At 42.0% G+C, this 24,062-nt stretch overlaps 1 protein-coding gene across 2 annotated transcripts in view; it reads left to right on the plus strand.

Moving 5' to 3' along the window:
• Nucleotides 1–4,699: 4,699 nt before the first annotated feature.
• Nucleotides 4,700–24,062, plus strand: part of PRKCZ (protein kinase C zeta) — a 213,576-nt gene continuing 194,213 nt past the window's right edge. For both annotated transcript variants that reach the window (XM_044667579.1, XM_044667580.1), the window contains exons 1-3: nt 4,700–4,751; nt 12,063–12,152; nt 17,164–17,214. In XM_044667579.1, coding sequence (XP_044523514.1) covers nt 4,743–4,751; nt 12,063–12,152; nt 17,164–17,214 — 150 coding nt within the window. In that variant the 5' untranslated portion in view covers nt 4,700–4,742. The remainder of the gene's footprint in view (nt 4,752–12,062; nt 12,153–17,163; nt 17,215–24,062) is intronic.

The raw sequence follows: 24,062 nt of genomic DNA on the forward strand, positions 1-24,062 counted from the left end.
CTTTCTTCCTTCCTTCCTTCCTTCCTTCCTTCCTTCCTTCCTTCCTTCCTTCCTTCCTCCCTCCCTCCCCAGAGTCACACAGCTAGGAAATGTCATCTGTTTGAACTCGGGACAAGGAATCTTCCTGATTATAGGTCTGGCACTCTATCCACTGAGCCATCTACCTGCCCATCAGGTACTTTCTACTTGTTCGAGGTGTTATATCTCGTTCCTGTGCCTATCACAGGGCCTGGAACATGGTCACTGCTTAAGATATGTCTCTGGAGTTGAATTACTGGCGAGGCAGCACATCATTAAGAGATAAGATACTGGTCCGAGTCGGGGTAAGGAGGACTCCAGCTTCTGATTTTCTGATTTCCCATTTTACAGAGGAGAAAATGAATGCTTCCAGAGGTGACTTTCTTTCTGAGTAAAAAGCATTTGAAGGGCCGTCCTTCCCTTTGAAGAAGGACTAGAGTTATTTGGCCCCAGAGGCCAGAGCCAGAGGCCATGGGTGGAAAGTGTACATAATTGTCTGCCTTGTGTCCCCGCCATTTGACTGAGAGCTGCTTGGGTTGATTGACTGCTTGTCAGGCAAGTCATCCTGGGAGCTTGGAAGGGAAGCTAGAAGTGACTCAGCTCTTCATCTCCTCCTTCTGCCCTTATTTTCACGGGATTACAGAGTTGGAAGGGGCCTTGGGGGGGACTATCTAGTCCCCAATTCCTTTGGCATTTTGCTTCCTGGACCCTTTCAATGGGCTCCTAATTCTCTCAGGGGCATGTTTATAAATGCATAAGACAGTGCATAGGATTGCAAAGGGAGCCAGTCAGACCAAAATAGCCAAGCAAAATGTTTTCAGAAGCTCTGTTTAAATCTAAGAAACCGTACTCTAGCCCATCTCATGGGTCCACCGAAGGAATCTCCTGTATAACCTACCCAGCAAGTGGTCAGTGAATCTCCCAGGGAAAAACTCCCCGGGGCAGCCCAATCTGCCTCTGACCAGCTCTTAGCTCTGGTAGGAAGTTTTCCTGACTCCCAAGCCAACATGACCTTTTTTCTCCTTCCCCTCCTGGCTCCTGGCTCATTCCTCTGGGCCAAATAACTCTAGTCCATCTCTTACTGGACAGCCTGTCAACTACTTTTTATCCAGAATGAAACTGAGCTAGTAGCCGTTTGAGCCTCAGTTTTCTCATCTCTAAAATGGGATTAATGAGAATGTAGAGTGGGTGGCTTTGTAGATAGAGAGCTAGATTAGGAATGAAAATGAATGAGACATTGATTGAGCACCTTCTGTGTAGGAAACTTTGGGGGAGAAAAGTAAGCCAGTCCCTGTTCTCAAGGAGCTTGAATTCGAGAGAACACATGTGGAAGGTTGGAGAGACAAATGAGCATTTATAGATAGCATCTACTCTATGTCAAGCATCATATTAAATACTTTTTTTTTTAAACCTTAACTTCTGTGTATTGGCTCCTAGGTGGAAGAGTGGTAAGGGTGGGCAATGCCGGTCAAGTGACTTGCCCAGGGTCACACAGCTGGGAAGTGTCTGAGGCTGGATTTGAACCCAGGACCTCCCGTCTCTAGGCCTGACTCTCAATCCACTGAGCTACCCAGCTGTCCCCATATTAAATACTTTTAAGAGTCAGGAGATTCTAAATTCGAATCTGGCCTCAGACACTTCCTAGCTGTGTGACCCTGGGCAAGTCATTTAATCCCCATTGCCTAGCCCTTACCTGTCTTGGAACCAATGCATAGTATTGATTCTATGAAGGGAAGGGAAGAGTTTAAAAAATTTTGTCTTTAAACTGATATTAAGTATTGGTTCCATGGCAGAAGGGCAATAAGGGCAATTGGGGTTAAGTGACTAGCTAGGAAGTATAAATCTGAGGCTAAATTTGAACCCAGGATCTCTTGTCTCTGGACCCAGTTCTCTCTCCACTGAGCCACCCAGATGCCCCTACTAAATACTGTTTTCCCGTGGGATCTTTAAAACAACCCCGGGAGGTAGGGATCAGGTGTTATTGTTATGCCTCCTTTTATAGTTGAGGGAATTGAGGCCAACAGTTTAAGTGAATTTCTCAGGGTCACATTGAGGCTGGATTTGAACTCAAGTCTTCCTGACTCTAGGAACCAGAACTCTAAATAGGTCTCATGAGCCTGGGGGGGAAGCAGCAAAAGAAGTCACACTGCCATTTCTTCATGGTCTCTTTCGCTAATGAAACCAGATCCCGTCCTGATAATGGAGGCGTTTGACAGTGGCCAGAACTTCCTAGATTCTGTTTCTGACACTCACTGGCTAAGTGCCCCGTGCTACCCCCTCAGCCTCCTGGTGCCTTGGGCAGGTGTCTGAGAATGAAGGAGCCCTTGGAAGGGCTTTTCTTTCCTGGGACCGCCTGTCCCCTCGGGTGGATGAAAGAGACCTCAGACAAAGCCAACCCCTTCGCTCCCAGGTGGGATAACTGTAAAAAGTCAGCCTTGAAACACTACTGAAAGGGCGTCTTTTATAGGGAAGATTCTCTGCTACTGGGGGCTGCTCCAGAGTGAAGAAAAAGACCAGAGAATTAGCTTTGCTTTTTTAATTACAAAAAGAAAACAGAATAAAAAAGAAACAACTCTTTCCTCTCTCTGCTCCTTCTCCCTCCCATTTAAGAAAGAAATCACTGAAATATGTATGACTGAGAAGAAAAAAAAACCCCAGCATTGACCATATCACCAAAAAATGTCTCGATCGAAGCCCCGCAAGGAGGTGGTCAGAAAGTCATGAGTTCAGATCAGACACTTATTAGGTGAGCGACTCTGTGCAAGTCACTTTTGCAATGTTTACCTCAGTTTCCTTTATCTGTAAGATGGAGATAATAACACCTCCCTCCCGGGTAGTTGAGAGAATCAAATGAGATAATTATTGTAAAGCACTTAGCACTACACAAAAAATAGCAAGCATAAAATAAATAAATAAATAGCACCAAACAAAAAAATAAATAAAAATAAAAACGGTAAGCATAAAAATAAAAAACAATCAATATAAAACTAATAAATAATAAATTAGAAATATAGTAAAAATAATTTTAAAAGATGCTATGTAAATGTTAGCTATTGTTTTTTTATTATTTATTTATTTATTTATTTATTTTTATTTTAAACCCTTGTACTTCGGTGTATTGTCTCATAGGTGGAAGAGTGGTAAGGGTGGGCAATGGGGGTCAAGTGACTTGCCCAGGGTCACACAGCTGGGAAGTGTCTGAGACCAGATTTGAACCCAGGACCTCCTGTCTCTAGGTCTGGCTCTCAATCCATTGAGCTACCCAGCTGCCCCATCATCATTATCATCATCATCATCATCATCATCATCATTATTATTGTTATGATGATGTTGATGATGATAATGATGATGATGATGATGATGATGATGATGATGATGATGATGATGATGAGCTCTGCTTCCCTGACTCTCCATCAGTTCATTTATATGCCCTCCCTGGTTTCTCTGCACCTCCCCATGCCATCCTTTCTTTTCTTTTGTTTCTTTTTTAACCCTTACCCTATGTCTTAGAATCCATACTAAGTATTGGTAAAGCACTAGGCTTTTAAGTGACTTGCCCAGGATCACATAGCTAGAAAGTATCTGAGGTCAAATTTGAACCCAGGACCTCCCCATGCCATTTCTTACTTCCCAATAGCATTCCATCAGATGTGTATAAGCATACTTTGTTCAACTATTCCCCCAAGTGATGGGGCTCACTTGAGTTTCTAGTTCTTTGCCAGGTGGCTCTTTTTCTTTCCTGGCATTCCACAGGTCTGCCCCTATGGGTGGCAATGATTCATTTGTTTTGCTATTTTCTGTTTTTCTGTCCCCTTCATTTTCCGATCTCCCCTCTTCCCTGCCCTTCCAGGGGAGCTCCCTCTTCTGTTTGATGGCTCTGATCTGTCCGATGCGACATTCCATAGTCCTGGCCTCTGCAAAATGAGATTCCTTCCAGCTCATCCATGTTCATTGTCTTCTCTCTTGCCAGGGTCAATTATAATGAACTCGTCTTTCCTTTTTTTTTTTTTTTAAACCCGTATCTTTTTAGTGTCATTTCTAAGAAGAATGACGAGAGCTAGGTCATTGGGGTTAAGTGACTTGCTCTGGGTCACATAGCTAGGAAGTATTTGAGGCCAGATTTGAATCCAGACTCCAGAACCGGCACTCTATTTAAAAATTAAAAATTTAAATTTAAAAAATGGAAAAGTTTTAAAATATGTTCAAAAATTTTTTTAGATTTAAAATTGAAATGAAAAAAATTTAAGATTAGCTTTTTTTTCTCCCCCAGTTACAAAAGCAAAACAAAACCAAAAAAGAAAACTCTTTTTGCCCACTGAGGAAACTAGCTGAGCCCCCTCGCTGCCCCTGGGACGGGTTCTCCTAAATTGGGAAAGCACCGGGCTCCTTCTGGTAACATCTGCATGAAATATCAAATCTCCATAAAGGGGAGTTGTCTGAATAACTGTTATTATAATAAATACTTGTGTTGGGGGTTTACACTTCCCTCCTGTCCTGGAGGTGGCATGACTGGAAGGTGCCCACGATGCTCCCTTGCAGGAAAAGGCTCTGACTCAATGGATGAATGTTCTTATATTTAAAATCTCCCCTTTCTCTCTCTCTCCCCGCCAGGGACATGCTAATAACCAACCTGGATGCATCGACTACCTATGACGAACTTTGTGACGAAGTGAGAGAAATGTGTAGTTTACAGCAGCAGCAGCCAATCACCCTCAAATGGATTGATGATGAAGGTTTGTGCTTTGTTCTCAATAACTGCTCCAAGACACTGTTTTTAGGGCTTCTGGTTTTTTTTCTTTTTTCTTTTTTCTTTTTTCTTTTTTCTTTTTTCTTTTTCTTTTTCTTTTCCTTTTCCTTTTCCTTTTCTTTTTCTTTTCCTTTTTCTTTTTCCTTTTCTTTTTCAAAACCCTTCTCTTCTGTTTTAGAATCACTATTGTGTATTGCTTTCAGGACAGAGAAGAGCTGTAAGAGCTAGGCGATGGAGGTTAACAAGGTCACACAGTTAGGAAGTTATCTGACTCTAGAACCTGATGTGATTTTCTTAGCAGAATCAATATCGGCTTTGTTCCTGCACTTCAATGACTATGGGGTCTTTCTTTCTTTTTCTTTCTTTTTTTTTTTTTTTAAATCTTTACTTTCTGTCTTAGTGACAACTCTTAAGACAGAAGGGCAAGGGGCAAGGTAAATGGGGTTAAGTGACTTGCTCAGGGTCACACAGCTAGAAGGTTTCTCAGGCCAGATTTAAACCCAGGACCTCTTGACTCTAGGTCTGTGCTCTATCCGCTGTACCACCTAATTGCCCCCCTTTCCCTTTTTTTCATGAGATCTTTCCATCTGACTTATAGCTGAAACCCTCTTTTTATTGTTATTTATATTCATTATAAATAAATACACCCATAAACATATATAAATAAACACACATTTTACATTCATGTTTATATTCCATTTATTCATTTATGTTGTGTTTATATATACAGATATTTATGTGTGTTTTTAAATTTTTTATATTTATATATGATATAATACTATCAACAAATATATATTTACAAACAAATATTTGTTATTATTTTATTGGTGTTGTCTTTCATTGGAAAATGAGCTTCTTGAGGGCAGAGACTGTTTTATTCTTTGTATCCACAGCACTTATCACAGTGCTTTGAACCTAATAAGTGATTAGTAAATGTTTCATTCCTTCTTACAACTAGTACGTGTCTTGAGGTGGGATTTGAATTCAAAGTTTTCATGATTGAAAGTCCAGTGTTAGGGGCAGCTGGGTGGCTCAGTGGATTGAGAGCCAAACCTGGAGACAGGAGGTCCTGAGTTCAAATCTTCTCCCAGACACATCCTAGCTGTGTGACCCTGGGTAAAGTCACTTAGTCTCCATTGCCCAGCCCTTACTGCTCTTCTGCCTTAAAACTGACACCTAGTATTGATTCTAAGACAGAAGGTCAGGGTTTAAGGGGTTAAAAAATAAGAAAGTCTAGAGCACCAGACCTGAATCCATATCCTGTCTCCCTCACTAGCTGCATGACCCTGGGCAAGTCATTTGCCAGGTAATTTTAAGCTACCTCTAGAGAAGTGCACGCAAGAGTCTTGGATAACATCCAGGATGAATGAAGTGTTGGTGCTGCTTGTTGCCACCCTGGTTGAGCATCCTCTAGAATAGTGATTCCCCAAGTGGACGCCACCGCCCCCTGGTGGGTGCTGCAGCGAGCCAGGGAGGCAGCGATGGCCACAGGTGCATTTATCTTTCCTATTAATTGCTGTTAAAGTAAAAAAAATTAATTTCCAGGAGGCTAAGTCATATTTTTCTGGAAAGGGGGCGGCAGGCCAAAAAAGTTTGGCAACCACTAGGCTAGAAGGTTGGGTTTAGTCCTGCTTTGCAATAAGGACACCAACTATCTGAAGAGTGTCACCAGGAGGCTCTCCTTAATGGTGAAGGAGCTGGGAGCAAGGGAAGGGCTTCTTAACCTTTTTTATTTCAGGGCCATAAGAGACCACCCAGACTGGTTTCTTTCTGGGCTCCACTGGAGCTCGAGTCAGGAGGGTCTCAATTCTGGATCAGCCTCATACCGCCAAACCAGGCAATCTGCTTGACCTCTGTTTGCCTCAGTTTCCTCATCTGTAAAACAGGGATAATAATAGCACCTCCCTTTCCAGGTGGATCGTAGGAGATGGTATGGGTGAAGTGCTTTTCCAATCTTTAGGCTCTCTGTAAACACCAGCTACCGTTGGTCATCACAATAGGGCTGGACATGCTGCATGGATTGCTTGAGGGGGACGTAGGGTCTCCCTCGATGGGTGTCTTCAAGTTGATGCTAATTGGCCATTCGCTGGTCATTTTTTCTGAGGGGGGGCTGGAATCCACGGCCCCCGGGGCCCCTTCCAATTGTAATGATGCTTCCACTGCAGTGTGGATTTGTTTAATCTCTAAGTAGAAATCCAGGCACTGAGTAGGTCGCAGAGGTGCGTAGGCTCTTCAGCACAGTTTCTTTCCCACCAGAGTCTTCTTGGAAAAAAAAAAAAACAACAAATTAATAATAGAAGGTTGCCTGGTAACTCGGATCCGTGACATCCATAAAGGGGCAGACTGGAAGGGAACTTGTCGTCAGGCCTCTCTAGTGGGTGGCACCATTCAGAGAAGTGCCAGGGGGATTCCCATTGGCTGGCCAGGATTCCGCTTCCTCCAGGCGCCTCTGGAGACACCACCAAGTCCTTACTGGCTGGCCCTTTTCTTCAAGTCTGTGTGGACCGCCACCATTCTCCAGTGACCCCTTGCCCACACTCCATTGACTGGTCTATCAGTGACATCCCAGAGTTGGTTGGGGCATTAGAGATCATCTCATTGCTGAAGATCAATTGTCTTCTTTAGCATCCTCCTTTGGGTGATGGAGAGCTCACTACCAGTTGGATCAGACTGGACAGATTTCCAAGTCTCTGAGTGGGAAGGGACTTTAGAATCCATTTATGCCAAGAATCAGTTTACCTGTAGTCATCTGATCCCCTCCGGGTGTCCTCCAGGGAGAGAGAACCCATCACCTCCCAAAGCAGGCGATTCCACGCAGAGGCAGCTTTCTCCCAAGGATCCTCAGTCTGGCTCTTTGCAGCTTTTCTTTTTTGCTCCTGTTCTGCCCTCTGAGGTCAGGCAGAAAAAGCTAGGTCCCCTTCCACCCCATGGGATGATTGATGTTCATTGGCATTTATGTCATGTTTCAAGGCTTACAATGCTCTTTACACTTAATATTTGATCTGAGAGGTAGGTGTGATTTTCCCATTTGACAAATGAGGAAACTAAGGCAGAGTGGTTAAGTGACTTGCTCAGGGTCACACAGCTAGTGTCTTTGTCTTAATTTTACCTTGGGGTCTTTAAATTTTTTTTAATTAAAAAAAACAAAAACCCTAACATTAATTCTGTGCCACACAGCTGAACCCAGATCCTCCCATCTCTAGGCTTGGTGCTTCATTCCCTGAGCCAACTAGCTGCCCCCTTGGGTCTTCTTGACCCCAGGCCCTGGCATTCTGTCATCTCTGCCACCGAGCTAGCCGAAAGCCCTTTAAATTCTTTCAGGCATCCAGACGACGTGCTGGCTCACCACAAAACATTTCCGTGGTCTTACTTCACTCATTCTTTAACATGGCATGTCCCTGAGGGCTGAGGGCAGACTGATGGCTAAAGAAAAGACCTCATCAGCGCATCTGCTGGTCTCCTGGGCTGCCTACCTGTGCACGGCCATTCATTTTGTATTGATTTTTAAAATGACATCAGGGAAGTTTTCTGACCTTGTTTCGAGGCCCCATGGTTGCCATACATCAGGCGCCCAGAGCAAAGAGGGATTAACGAGGATGCCAACCGGAGAAGCAGTGTGGCCCCAGGTACAGGTCCTCCTCCCTCTGATGCTGACCAAGAGGCCCTGGGCAACTCATTTCACTTTTCTTGAGTTTCTGGATGTTGGTGTTGACACAGACAACTGAGACAGGTGCCCAAGATGATGGGGGAAAGGGGAAAAGAATACATATTTTCATAGCACCTACTATGTGCCAGGTCCTATGCTAAGCACTTAATGATTATTGTCTCACTTGCTTCTCACAACAACCCTCTGAAGCATCCCCATTTTATAATTGAGGAAACTGAGGCAGAAAAGTTGTGTTTCTCACCCAGATTCTGACAACCAGTAAGTATCTGAGGCCAGATTTCAGCCCCACAAGGAGTCTTTCTGACTCTAAGCCCAGCCTTCTCTCCATTGTGCCAGCATCTGCCTCTATGAGGGGGTGAGCTCCATAGGCTTAAGGATTTCTAGAGAACCCTTTTTCTGCCCTCCAGGATAAGTTTATATTCATTGGTCATTGATTTGCAAGAATGCAAGATTCTTCATGACTTTATTTGGGTTTTTTTTTTTAAACCCTTACCTTCCATCTTGGAGTCAATACTATGTATTGGGTCCAAGGCAGAAGAGTGGTAAGGGTAGGCAATGGGGGTCAAGTGACTTGCTCAGGGTCACACAGCTGGGAAGTGTCTGAGGCTAGATTTGAACCCAGGACCTCCCATCTCTAGGCCTGGCTCTTAATATACTGAGCTACCCAGCTGCCCCTCTATTTGGGGTTTTCTTGGCAGAGACACTGGAAAGGTTTGATATTTCCTTCTCTAGCTTATTTTTACAAATGAGGAAACTGAGGCAAACCAGTTGTTTCTGACTTTCCATGAACCCATTTGGAGTTTTCTTGGCAAAGATCCTGGAGCAGTTTGCCATTTCCTTCTCTAGCTAATTTTAAAAGAAACTGAGGCAAACCAGTTGTGTCTGACTCTTCATGGCTCCATTTGGGGTTTTCTTGGCAGAGATATTGGAGGGGTTTGCTCTTTCCTTCTCCAGCTCATTTTTATAGATGAGGAAACTGAGGCAAACCAGTTTCTGACTCTCCATGAACCCATTTGGAGTTTTCTTGGAAAGATCCTGGAGTGGTTTGCCATTTCCTTCTCTAGCTAATTTTAAAAAGGAGGAAACTGAGGCAAATCAGTTGTTTCTGACTCCATGAACCCATTTGGGGTTTTCTTGGCAAAGATATTAGAGTGGTTTGCCATTTCCTTTTCCAACTCATTTTACAGATGAAGAAACTGAGGAAAATAGGGTGAAGTGACTTGCTCAAGATCACACAGCCAGTTAGTTTTTGAGGCCACATTTGAACTCAGTTCTTCTTGTATCCAGGCTTGGCTCTATCCACTGGGCTACCTGGCTCCTTTTGATTAATTGGACCCAAGTGCTTTTCCTCCCTGGCCTCAGATAGGGATTACAGATACTATTATGCCTGTTTTTGAGACTGAAGAAGCTGAATCTCAGAGAGTTAGCCCTAAATGAGCCCCCAGGCTCTGATACTTCTTATCTAAGTTATTTTTCTACTCAGGGGCTCTATTTCCCAAGAGGACTGGATTAATCAGCTTCTGAGGCCCCTTGTAGCTCTTTGATCCTAAGGGGTCAAGGAGTTCACTTTTTCCTTTTGCAAATTAGGAAGTTAAATGACTTGTCTGCTGACCAAGCTGGAATCTGAACCCAGGTCTCTTTTGGCCCAGAAGCTAATGTTCTTTCTAATAGAATATACCACATTACCTTTGTCACTTGCCCATTGCTATTGCTTTCAGTTCATTATCTGTATTTGACAGTGTGTACCCTCTTCCGTCCCCATACTCCCCCACCTCTACAAAGAAAGGAAGAGAGAAAATATTTTAACTCTTCCACTGATGATTGGGTTTGTTTTACTCAGCTGCCATTTTTTTCTTAATTAAAAAATGATTTGTTATCAAAGATTGTCCTATAACTGAGATAAGGGAGAGGGATATATTTGAAGATGAAGGTAATTTAATGGCGGAGCTGATGAGATCATCAATTTAGCAATGGAGAAGACCTTAGATGTCACTGAGTCCAACTCATTTTATAAAGGAAAAAATTGGGATCAAGAGAGTTTTGTTGTTTTTTTTTTTAACCCTTAACTTCTGTGTATTGGCTCCTAGGTGGAAGAGTGGTAAGGGTGGGCAATGGGGGTCAAGTGACTTGCCCAGGGTCACACAGATGGGAAGTGTCTGAGGCCGGATTTGAACCCAGGACCTCCTGTCTCTTGGCCTGACTCTCAATCCACTGAGCCACCCAGCTGTTCCTCAAGAGTTTTAAGAAACTTTCCTGTCAGGGGGCAGCTAGGCAGGTTTCTTAGACCCTTACCAGCTGTGTGAAAGTCACTTAGCCTTAATTGCTCAGCCCATACCAGTGTCATGCCTTGGAACTAATACTTAGTATTGATTCTAAGTCAAAAGGTAAGGGTTTAAAAAAGCAAAGAAACTTGCTTAATGTCATCCAAGTAGTAACTTTCTGAGATGGAATCTGAACCCAAATCTTCCTACTTTTCAGTATCCTGGAAAATCTCCCCCACCATTCTCTACTTGTAAAGCTAGCAATTAAAATTTATTTACTTAATTATTTAAAACTCTTACCTTCTGTCTTAAAATCAATGCTGTATATTGGCTGCAAGGCAGAAGAGTGGTAAGGGTTAGCCAGTTGGGGTTAAGTGACTTGCCCAGGGTCACACAACTATGAAGCCAGATTTGAACCCAGGACTTCTGGCCTCTAGGCTTGGCTCTTAATCCACATGGCCTCCTAGCTGCCCTCTCTCCCCCTCTCCTAGATCTCTGTCACAGTCATGGGGCTTGTAAACAGTTCTTTCCCCTGCCTCTGGTTTGTCAATATTTGGTGTTTCTTCTGCTTATCTGTATTCACATTCTTAAGCATCCTCATGATGGATCTTTTGCTCTGTCCATTCCTTTGAGGCTAGATGTGCTCTTTAGCACGGAGGAGGAGCCCTCTTGGCTCCCTCTGCTGGCCTTAGCCCAGGCAGAGCCTCGCCAGAGTGAAGACTTGAACATTCCCTCATTTCCAGGTTAATCTCTCCCTTCCCTTCCTCAAGTAATCCCAGGAGAGAGAAGAAACCCTTTTGGTTCCTCTTGCCTGGGTTCTTGTCACAGTTACACACAGAAAGTAAAGGATGTTAGATAGATCTGTAAACAACAGACCCCCACATTTGTTGGCTCTGATGTTGGTTTTCATGGGATTGAGTGATTTGGCATTTTTACCCCTAGAGATAGTGTGGCTTAGTGGGTAGAACGCTGGTGTTGGAGTCAAGAAGACTTGGTCTTGAGATCTCACTCTGAGATCTGGCTGTTGGAAAATGGACAAATAATTTAAATCTTTAGAGTCCTGATCTTTACTTTTATTTTTTAATTTAATGTAATCAAAAAAATTTCCCCTCCCCTCTTTTCTCCCTGCTCCTAGAGTGGACTCCTCCCTCCCCCCCAATCTTTAAGCCGAGCCTATCAGGTATACTCTTCCAGGTTCTTGCTCATGTAGGGCTAGGACTAGGTCGCTTCCAAAATCCTTCCACCTCTGAGATTCCCATATTAAACCATTAAACAAAATGGTGGCCTTGGTGAACAGTGCTAAAGAGACCAATCAAATACTTCGTCGAGTTTACACGGTTTCTCTTACCTTGTTTTTCCATTTCATTAGGCGACCCGTGCACCATATCCTCTCAGATGGAACTGGAAGAAGCTTTTCGACTGTACTGTCAACACAGAGATGAAGGACTCATCATTCATGGCAAGTAGCTGGGAATTAAGTGCCGGGAGCTCTTTGGAGAATGGTTTATCTAGGGTGCATCTCCTTGGCTCAGGCCAACCTTTGGCCACTGGAAATAATTTTGTAGGTCGGTGATTCCCAAAGTGGTCACCACCGCCCCCTGGTGGGTGCTGCAGTGATCCACGGAAGTGGTGATGGCCACAGGTGCATTTATCTTTCCTATTAATTGCTATTAAAATTTAAAAAAAATTGATTTCCAGGAGGCTAAGTAATATTTTTTCTGGAAAGGGGGCGGCAGGCCAAAAAAGTTTGGGAACCACTGCTGTAGGTCCTAAATGCTAGTGAAGGTGGTGTTTGTCCTTCAATTTGCACACACACACACACTTTTTTACAAATCTCCCCTTCCCTCCCTCTCTTCTTCCTTCCCTAATTGGACAAGTAATTTGATCTAGGTTATATTCTAGTGTGATCATGCAAAACATTTTCACATTGGTTGTGTTGTGGAAAAATATACACATATGCACGTATGTATGTGTGTCTGTCTGGGCATATATATGTATATATATATATATATATATATATAGTTCATTTTATTTTCTTGGTTGTTTTCAAATATATACGTATCTATATACATAGATATAGTCACATGAATGAAATATGAATGAATGAAGAAATGAATGTACAATACAATGAAGAAAATAAAGTGAAAAATAGTATGCTTTGATCTGCGTTGAGCTTCTTTAGTTCTTTCTCTGGAGGTGAATAAATAGTATTTTTCATCCTGGGTCCTCTGGAATTCTCTTGGATCTTTGGATTATTGAGACAAGCTAAGAGTTGAGGCATATTCTCCCATCATTTACTCTTTCTGGTTACACCTCCTGGCATGGAGAAACCAATGATCCCTCTTGCCCTCAGTTATCTCTTTTCACAACTATCTATGAATATCTATGGATACTTGGCTTAGCCTCATTGTTGTCTTACCTCTTCTCAAAACCCAGGATTCTAAATCCAGTCCAATTGAATTGTATTCCAAGTAGTGTGGGAGGTGCAAGGGGATTGAGAAAGGAGAAGACAGAGCCAGGCCTCAAGGAGCTTACAGTTCCCAGTGTTTAGATTTAAAACTCTGTACTGCTATTAACTTCATTATTAACTCTTAGAGGCATTTAGGTGAAAAATACTTCCTCGTTGGGGAAAGTTAATTTTTCCCCTTAATTTCATTGTTCTCGTTTCTGTCCTTTAACTTTGAAAACCTTCCTAAGTTTTCCACTTAATGTGCTCTTCACATCCCAGTGATTGTGAACCCTTGGAGGTCATCATTCTAGCCCATTCTCTATCTCCTGTTATCTCATTCCTTATTCCCAATCTCCTCCATCTACCCCACCCTCTTGAGTCCTAGGGAAATGCTCCCCACCCCTCTAGAGCTCCCTCTGGAATGCCTGTTCTGTAGGCACCAAACTTGTTTTCATTTTATGGCTTTCACTGAGACCTGACTCCTTCCTGATGACCCAGCCTACTTGGCCACCCTTTCTGGCACTGGATGCACTTTCATTCCATTGGACTCCAGTGGTCCAGGCAGGGAATTAAAAATATCCTTGTTCTCCATCACCATATCCCGGTTCTCCCTCTACCACCCTACTTTGTGGTACTCTTTTCCTTTGAGGTTCATGCAATCCATTCTACCACTCAGTTAAAAAGTCGTTGTCTACAAACCTGCAGGATGCTCTCCTTCCTTCCTTAGTGAGTTTGGTTGACTCAGTTTTTCTCTGCTCCCCAAATCCTGCTCTCGTACTGAGGCATTTCACCATACATATTGGTAGTCCAACCTCTCAGTGCCTCAGCTTACTCACTTTCTATGATCCTCACACAAAGATGGTTGATCTTACCCTTGACTTTAACCACCACCCTAGAATTTACCACCCCCATGGTCATGAATTCTGAAATCCCCTTCTCTGTAATCTGTTGGCTCTCCACTTCTCCCTTTGCCTCCCCTCACCAAACCCTATTTTTTGTCCACATGGTGGAACTGGAGTTCCTTGGTTCCTCACTTTTCTCCCAGGTCGTTGCCTTCGTACTAGCTACTTTCCCCCATCTTGACCTCTTGGTGAACCAGTTCAACTCTACAGTATCCTCTTCCGAGTGGCCAGCCCTTTATCAGATTGTCCAGTGTGCCCTGCCAAGCCTCAGCCTTGGAGTAATTTCTCAATCATCCACCGCCTGCCTTCCTACACAAATTCTGCTCAACAGAGATGGAAAAAACCATGCAGCTCTTCTACATGTATCCATTATAGATAGAATGTTACATAGCCCCTACTGGGCTCTCTCAGCTGTTCGGCAATCCTACTATACCTCCCTTTACAGCTCATCATCCTGCTCTCCACGGCAGTTATTCCAACCCTTTGTATCCCTTTTCAAACCTCCCAGCTAAGGTGTACAATGCCAGACTTAAGAGTCTGGACGACTTGAGTTCAAATTTGACTTCAGATGGTTAAGTAGCTGGGTGACTCTGGGCAATGTATTTTCTCCCACCATTTATTTTTTTCCATTTATGCCTCCCATGATGGAGAAACTAATGACCACTCTTGCTCTCAGTTATCTCTCACTTCACCCCGTTGGCCTCAGTTTCTTGATCTACAAAATGAACTGGAGAAAAAAATGGCAAATTACTCCAGTATCTTTGCTAAGAAAACCCCAAGTGGGGTCACTGTAAGATTTAACTGAATATCCAACACTCTAGGAATTATATTTTATAGGGTTTATTAATAATCATTTGAAGTAGAAAGAATAAATAGAAAAAAACCCTAATTACCTAACAATTAAAACTATATGAGCAAGTTCTCCTGCCTCACCCTCACCTCACCTCCACAGTGGGCTATCACCGGAAAAGAGAGTGAGAGGCGGGGCTAACCAAATTTATATCCTCCCCACATCAACATGGCGCAACGCAAGAAGGAACATGGGGTGCTGGGAATTGGAGTTCTAGGGTAAAGAAATTAATTACAGTCACAAAAATCAGGCATGTCTGAAATGATTGAATAACAACACATCTCCCAAGACTGCTTCTCCCCTAACCATCTCAGCTGAAAATTTTGTCTCATATTTTACCAAGGGAAAAAAAAATGGAGTCCTTCAGCCCTGAGATGGTTTGCCACGAGTTCTCTCTTATCCCCTCATCACTCATAGGCCATCTTCCATTGTTTCTTCCTTGTTCTCCAACCCAAACTGCTTTTTATCAAGGCTAATTCTTCTCCCTTCACAAGTGGAAGTGGTCCCATTCCATCCCTCCTATTAGATTGTGAGCTCCTCAAAAGGGTATAGGTTGTCTTTTGCTTTTTTGTGGTTTGCTCAGCACCTAACAGTGGATGGCACATAGTAGGCACTTAAATGACTGACTAAATGAATATAGAGATACCTTGAGTTCTTTAGTCTATACATCCTTTCAGTTTTTCAAGATCATTGATGGAATGTGTATTCTGGGGATGCAAATCAAAGGACCATTGTCTTCCAAATTATTCTTTCTATTGTTAGTTCTAAGTACAAGTTCCAAAATTTTCTGGGCCTCACAAGCCATCTCTGTGGCCTTTTTCTAGGAAAGTGGAGGAATGACCAAAATGGTTTTTATTCATAGCTTCTTGCTCTTGCTATTACCCTTCGCAACTCAGAAGTGGGAAAGAGAAGGCAAGAAAGGTTCTTCGCATCTCAAGTCCCAAATCTTCTTTTTTTCTTTTTTCTGATAAATGAATAATCCATCCAGTTAATATAGGAAGACATAGGGCAGCTGGGTAGCTCAGTGGATTGAGAGTCAGGCCTAGAGACGGGAGGTCCTAGGTTCAAATCTGACCTCAGACACTTCCCTGCTGTGTGACCCTGGGCAAGTCACTTGACCCCCATTGCCCACCCTTACCACTCTTCTGCCTAGGAGCCAATACACAGAAGTTAAGGGTTTAAAATTAAAATTAAAACAAAACAAAACAAAACAAAAATATAGGAAGACATACCAGAAGCCCTAGAGATGGACAGGCATAGGTGGGTTGGAGATCACTGATCCCTTTCAGGGCATTTGTATCATCCATTTTAATGATATAACTTAAGTAAATTTACTCCAGATGTTTGAGATGATTTGGAAAAAAGTACTTTACCAAATGCTTAAAAAAAATCCTTACCTTTCATCTTTTTTTTTTTTTTTTAAACCCTTATGTTCGGTCTTGGAGTCAATACTTGTATTGGCTCCAAGGCAGAAGAGTGGTAAGGGTAGGCAATGGGGGTCAAGTGACTTGCCCAGGGTCACACAGCTGGGAAGTGTCTGAGGCCACATTTGAACCTAGGACCTCCCTTCTCTAAGCCTGGCTCTCAATCCACTGAGCTACCCAGCCGCCCCCCTTACCTTTTATCTTAGAATCAACATTGCTCATTGTTTCCAAGGTAGAAGAGCAGTAAGGGCCAGGCAAAGAATAAAGATTAAGTGACTGGCTTAGGGTCACCCAGCTAGGAAGTATCTGAGGTCAGTTTTGAACTCTGGACCTCCCATCTCTAGACCTAGCTTTTGATTCTTTGAGCCATCTAACTGCCCCTTTAAATGTTTTTTTTTTTTTTAAGAAATATTTTTTGGGGGCAACTAGTGACCCTGATTGCCGCCCTAGCCCATTCCATTCTTAGAACCAATACTAAAACAGAAGGTAAGGGATTTAGAAAAGAAAAAGAAATGGTTTTCAGGATTGATTCTGGAATCTCTGGATAGATTTGAGAATATTGTAACTTGACCTTTTATAATTCAATCGCGCCTTACTTCTCCCCTCCTTCAAATCTTGAGTCACAGTTTTTGAGAACTTTATCCACGGATTTTGGGACACGTGTGTGCATGTGTAAGATGTACGTAGGTTATCAAGAATTTGACTTTAAAAGCATTTCTAGACTGACTTGTTTCTCATCAGAACGTTCTTTAGAAATCCTTGAGCATTCAAATTGCATGCAGATTATTCAGAGGGAGGGCTCATCTCTTGACGCCACTAACTCCTTTCTCTTTGTCTTTCTTCAGTTTTTCCAAGCATCCCAGAGAAGCCAGGAATGCCCTGCCCAGGAGAAGACAGTAAGTACTCAAAATTTCCTTGTATTTCGGTGGAGGGAATTGAACTTTCCAAAGGGACGAATTGATCAGCTTGTGGGGAATGTGTTGATTCCTGAAGTTGTTGTTGCTTTTTCTGCGTAAATCAGGTCTAGTTATAAAAATGTCAGGGTGCACGATGTTGTGGAAATAGAATGGGGTTCTATTCTGCAAGAATGGGGTTCGAATCCCAACCCTGATGGTTTCTAGCTCTGTGACCCTGGCCAAGTCACTGAGCCTCGGTTTCCTCCTGTGAAAAATGAGGGTAATAGAGTTCCATATTATCTTCCTCCCAAGAGTGCGGTAAAGATGAGATGAGATAATATTTGTCAGATCCTCTGACAGCCTCAGAGCTCTCTAGAAATGCCACCTCTTATTGCCGACAAGTACTCTGTGACCTTGTAAAAAATGGAAAATTGAAGTCTCCGGATGGAGAAAGAATACAGATTTCATTTTCAGTACAACTACTTTTCTCCCCATCACATTTATTTTTGGTTGGTCTTGGTTTGGTATCGTCTTGTCTTTTAGGATTAAATCCCCATGTGGTTAGTCAGGGGCAGGTGACAAATATCAGCTGGGATCTTTCTGCCCTCAGTGGGTTCCTTCACTTAACCTTCCTTAAAACCATGAGCTGACCCACATGTTTGCCTGGGTCCTCACCACCACCTGTGGCCTCTGGGGGCACCATGGTTTTTCCCCCCCTAAAATTAAAAAAAAAAAATTAAAAGCTTAAACTTAAAAAAAAATTTTAGTTGCCTTAAAAGTATTTTAAAATTAATTTAAAAAATTAAAAGCTTCATCGTGAATACTACCAACTTCAACTTGTTTGCATTGAAATCAATCTAATCTCATTAAAGCATCAACACTTTTCACATTCTCCATCAGAATTCTTTGTTTGGACATTCACTCTCATTTCTCTTACCCTCAGATGTGTTCTCTATACCTATGCTGTTGGTGAAATAGTGGAGAGAGAGCACTGGACCAGGAGCCAGTAGGATCTGAGTTCTAATTCAGTCTATTCATTTTAATTTTTACAAGTCTCAGACCCTTAGCAGCTTGGCTCACTATATTTTTCTACTTGTATTTGTCTCTAGTCCTTAGCATAGAGCCTAGAATACAGCAAATGCTTAATAAATGTTTGGGGATCGACTTGACTGGACAAGCTACCTCAGTCTGTTTCAGCATCCTTCTCTGTAAAATGGAGATAAAATGGAGCACCTACTTCCCAGGAGGATCAAATGAGATAGGAGATGTCAAATATTTTGCAAGCCTAAAAGCAGGATGAAAAAGATGGTTCAATCATTTTTGCTTTGCCTTATTTCAGAAAGATAGCTCCAAACATCTTTATTTTTCATTAAAAAATTCTTAATGATTTTTTAAAAGTATTCTGTTATATAAATGTCCCATGATTTATTTTACCATTTCCCTTTTGGACATTTAGATTAACCTTGTTATTGTGTTCTTGTGGACTCTTTTTATTGGTTGCTCTTTTTTTTTTTTTTTAAACCTCTACTTCTGTCTTAGTATTTGTACTAAGTATCAGTTCCAAGGCAAAAGAATGATAATTAATGGGGATTAAGTGACATGCCCTGGGTCACACAACTAGGAAGTGTCTGTGGCTGGATTTGAACTCAGGTCTTCCACACTCCAGACCTAGCACTCTATCTGGTGTGCCACCTAATTGCACTAGTAATGATGTTATTGTTCCATCATTTCCAACTCTTCATGATGCCACTTGTGGTTTTTTTGGGCAAAGATACATTAAAACAAAAATTAAAACATTTTATTTTCCCAATTACCTGTAATAATTTCATCATAAGTTTTCTGAAGTTATATGATCCAAATTGTCTCCCTCCCTACTCTTGGAACTGACAATCAATTCGATCTGGGTTATACATATATTATCATGCAAAATGTATTTTCATATTGTGCATTTTTGTAAGAGAATGATAATACAAAAAACCCAAATAAAATAAAGTGTAAAATTGTAAGTTTTGATTTGCATTCTGACCCCATTTCTCTGGAGGTGGATTGCATTCTTTGTCATAAGTCCTTCAGAATTGTCCTGGATCATTGTATTGCTGAGAGTAGCTAAGTGTTTTTTCATGGTCAATCATTCCACAATATTGCTGTTACTTTGTACAATGTTTTCCTGGTTCTGTTTATTTTGCTCTGCATCAGTTCATGTTGGTCTTTCCAGCTCTTTCTGAAATTGTCCTGGTCATCATTTCTTATAGCACAATAGCATTCCACTACCAACATTTATCACAATTTATTTAGCTATTCCCCAGTTGATGGAATTCCCTTCAATTTCCAATTCTTTGTCACCACAAAAAGAGCAGCTAGAAATATTTTTGTATAAGTAGGTCTTTCCCCTACTTTTTTAAAAATTGCTTTGGGATATAGACTTAGTAGTGGTATTACTGGATCAAAGGGTATGCATTGTTTTCTAGCTCTTTGGCCATAGTTCCAAATTGTCCTTTAGAATGGTTGGATCAGTTTACAGCTCCACCAACAATGGATTAGTGTCCCAATTTTGCCACACTGCCTCCAACATTTATCACTTTACTTTATTTATCAATTTCATATTGGCCAATCTAATAGATATGAGGTGGTACCTCAAAAGTTGTTTTAATTTGCTTTTCTCTAATCAAGAGTGATTTAGGACATTTTTCATTTGGTTATTGATAGTTTTGATTTCTTCAGTTGAAAACTGTTTATTCGTATCCTTTGACCATTTGTCAATTGGGGGAATGACTTCTATTTTTATAAATTTGACTTCTATTCTGTATAAATTTGAGAAAATTTGTTATAAATTCTACCCCCTCCCCCTTTGTTGTTTCCCTTCTAGTCTTGGTTACAAAGGTTTTGTTTGTACAAAACTTTTTAATGTAGTCATAATTATTCATTTTACATCTTGTAATGTTCTCTGTCTTTTGTTTGGTCATACATTCTTCCCTTCTCCATAAATCTGTCAGGTAAACTATTCTATGTTCCCTAATTTACTTACACAATATCCACGTTTATGTCTAAATCATATCCCCATTTTGACCTTATATCTTGGTATAGCAAAGACACATTCTGATAGGGAAGACAGTACTACTAATAGGGTGGCCAGGGAAAAGCGCTTTGGTGGAGGGAGAATGGAGAAGGAATTGTGGTTTGAGTTGGAGGGCAGCCAGTTGACTTGACCTCTCCAGGAGTGATGTCCTTGATCTGTTGACTGTTTCCAGAGCTAACTCTCTTTGAGTAACCTTGGAAGGGCACAATCTTGTGGAGGAGGACTTCCAATTGTTCTTATCAGCCCTAGAAGCAATGACTTTAAGAACAGTGGGTGGAAGTTCAAGAGATATGTTTTTGTAAAGTTGTTTTATTTTATTTTATTTTGTAACATTCTAGAGATTTAGAATGATGTCAGAGGATACTTCCTAACGATTCAAGTCATCCCAAAGTGGAATGAGCTGTCTTGGGAGGTGGTGGGTCTCCCCTTCATTGGAGGGCTTCAAGCCAAGACCTTGATGACCTCTTGCTTGGATGTGTTAGACGAGGGTACAAGCTCAGCTAGATCAATGAGATGTTTTCTCACTCTGGAACTGTTGGATTCTGGAATATATGGCAGGACCTTCTTGATAACTGGGATGACACAAAAGAGACGGGCCTAACATTGCCCATGGGGAAAACCAGAAAGACAAAGAATTTGGGTTCTAAGATTTGCACCTGAAGTTGAGTGGGAATTCCATTGTGTGACAAAACACCAGACCTCTTAATGACTGGGAAAGAGGATAGAATGAAGTTTGTTTTGGAAATCAGGCAGCTCTTGAAAGATCGCTGCCAATTCTATGTCACTGAAACTTACCTATTTAAGACCTGCATTTTCTTGATGATGCAAAATTGCTGTGATTCATGGAACTTGGTGATCTTAGAAGAAGCAAAATTGCAGGTGACTCAAAGGGTAATGGTGGGTGTCAGTGAACTGCCTTGTATTATCCACAGAGATTTTCATGAGAAAGGGTGCAAGAGACACCATGAAGAGGATAGGCAAGAGCTGAAAAAAAAAAAAGTTGAGCTGTGGGACTCTCTTAAAAGTCCAGAGATGCCCAGAGTGCTCAAGATTCTAATGGGTGATTGGCCATCAGGTCCCCAGCCAGACTGGCAGTGCCAGTCAGCAATTCCCTGCCATTTTAGAAAAGCCATGCATTGCTCCAATGGCTCCTGGAAACACATCCCCCAGCCAGTTTGACTTTTCTTATATAGTCTTTTTTTCCATACTGTCTTATATTAATCTTTTTTTTTTTAAAACCCTTAACTTCTGTGCATTGACTCCTAGGTGGAAGAGTGGTAAGGGTGGGCAATGGGGGTCAAGTGACTTGCCCAGGGTCACACAGCTGGGAGGTGTCTGAGACCGGATTTGAACCTAGGACCTCCCGTCTCTAGGCCTGACTCTCAATCCACTGAGCTACCCAGCTGCCCCCTCTTATATTAATCTTTTTTTTTTTTAAACCCTTGTACTTTGGTGTATTGTCTCATAGGTGGAAGATTGGTAAGGGTGGGCAATGGGGGTCAAGTGACTTGCCCAGGGTCACACAGCTGGGAAGTGGCTGAGGCCGGATTTGAACCTAGGACCTCCCGTCTCTAGGCCTGGCTCTCACTCCACCGAGCTACCCAGCTGCCCCCTATTAATCTTAACATATATCCTAATGCTCCGAGATCATCCCTATTTTTATTTCTCCTGCCCTTAAGCTCACAAAGCATAGAATGGTTGAAGTCATACTCTTTACCACTTGCTTTATATCAACAGATTTGTATGGCCAGATTTCAAGGCTATTTAGGGTCATAAGTCATGGAATTGTAGGTTTAAAGCAGAAAGGGATTTCAGAGACCATCTAGTCTAACCTCCTCACTTTACAAATGAGGAAACTGAGGCTGAAGGGGCCAGGAGTGTCCAGAATATAGAATGATTATAGGGTCATAGATTTAGAGCTGGAAAGGACTTTATGGTACAACTTCCTGATTTTATTATAAAGCTGCCCCAAGGACCAGAGAGATTTTCTAACTTGTCCAAGATCACACAGGTCATGGATTTAGAGATAGAGGGGATCTTTGAGGCCACTGAGTTCAATTCATTCATTTTCTGATGAGAAAAAATAAATGGAAGTGCAGAGGGGGGTCATTGAACTAGGAAGGATCTGAGAGAAGACTCACTCCAGTTCTTCTGGATCCCAACCACAATGTTCTCTAAACCATACAAGTCTATAAAAACATAAAAAAAAAATATGTGTTAGGGGACAGCTGGGTGGTTCAGTGGATAGAGCACCAGTCCTGGAGATGGAAGGTCTTGAGTTCAAATGTAGCCTCAGACACTTCTTAGCTGTGCTAAATTACCTAGGCAAGTTACTTAATCCCATTTACCCAACCCTTTCTGCTCTTCTGCCTTGGAACTAATACTTGGCATTGATTCTAAGTTGGAAAGTAAGGGTTTAAAAAAAAAATATATGTTAGAAGGAAGATGGAATGGGTGAAGGATATACACATTTTATGAAAAATGTCTTAAGGGATTGGATTTCTGTATTAATTAGAATCTTGAACCCGTGGACTCCATCTCCCAAAATTCCTTTTCCCTTTTGTCTACGTGCATCCTTATGTTGTTTGTATATAGTTTCTGTGTCTCCTCCCTGTTGCTCTCTCTTCCAGAGGGGCTTGGGTGAGCTCCCTTTCCTTTTTGCTTCAAGTTTCATTTTAATAAATCTTATTAAATATAATACTTGGAGTACTGGATATTAATTTTAAAATCTACATTCCAAAGAACATTAGTACAGGAAAAGTTCATATTAAGCAATGTTCAGTCCAGGTGTTGGACTGGGGAGAAAGGGTGGGGGAGGAAGAGCAAAATGGGAGAGAGGTTCCCTGGAAAGAGCATCGTCCTGGAATCAGAGTTCCTGGGTTCAAAACCATCTTGGATGCTTACTACTCCTGAAATGACCCTGGGTAGGTCATTTCACTTCTTTGATGCTCATCTGGAAGAAAAGGGATTGGTTTAAACCTTTTCTAAGTTCCCTTCCTTCCTTCTTTAGATCTGTGATGTTAGGGTAACAGATAATCAGCTCATTAGGTCTCCTGGGATCTGTGTCTGTGGACGATGGAAGGACATGGATAAAAGAACCCTTTATGGTTAGGTGGATGGTGAACTGCTCTAGTGGCAGGAGATTGCACATTCAAGAGATCACCATGGATTCCTTTCCTTTCCCCAGTCTCCCACCCCAGGCTCTTGGCTCATTGGCAGAGAAAAGATGAAGGCAATGATTTCACTGTTCAGCAATTATGCTATAAAGTGTAACTTGATGGGGCGTCCAGGTGTCCAGGCACCCAAGGAGGTAGATTGAGATTCTGGAGAGAGACGGAGGGAGCTAGAAGGGGCTGTCCTAGATGATTGACTGAAGCTATGAGAGCGGGATGAGCCGCCACCTCCATTCCCTAAGTGTGAATATCTTTGTTCTCAGAAATGTCATTTTTCACATTGGCTGATTTTTATATTGGGAAGAGAGAAGGGTAGCCGCATTTATTAAGGACTTACTATATGCCAAGTTCTTTATGAATATCATCTTATTTGAACCTCCTAACAACCCTAGATATTAGTTGCTATTAATCCTATTTTACAAATAGGGTTAATTGACTTGCCCAGGATCAAACATTAGTAACATCTGAAGCCAGATTTGAACTCAGGTCCTCCTACCTCCAAGCCTGATGCTTTAGCCACCGTGCCACTTCTCTCTCTCTCTCTCTCTCTCTCTCTCTCTCTCTCTCTCTCTCTCTCTCTCTCTCTCTCTCTCTCTCTC

The sequence above is a fragment of the Gracilinanus agilis genome, chromosome 3, assembly GCF_016433145.1.
Source record: "Gracilinanus agilis isolate LMUSP501 chromosome 3, AgileGrace, whole genome shotgun sequence".
NCBI lineage: Eukaryota > Metazoa > Chordata > Mammalia > Didelphimorphia > Didelphidae > Gracilinanus > Gracilinanus agilis.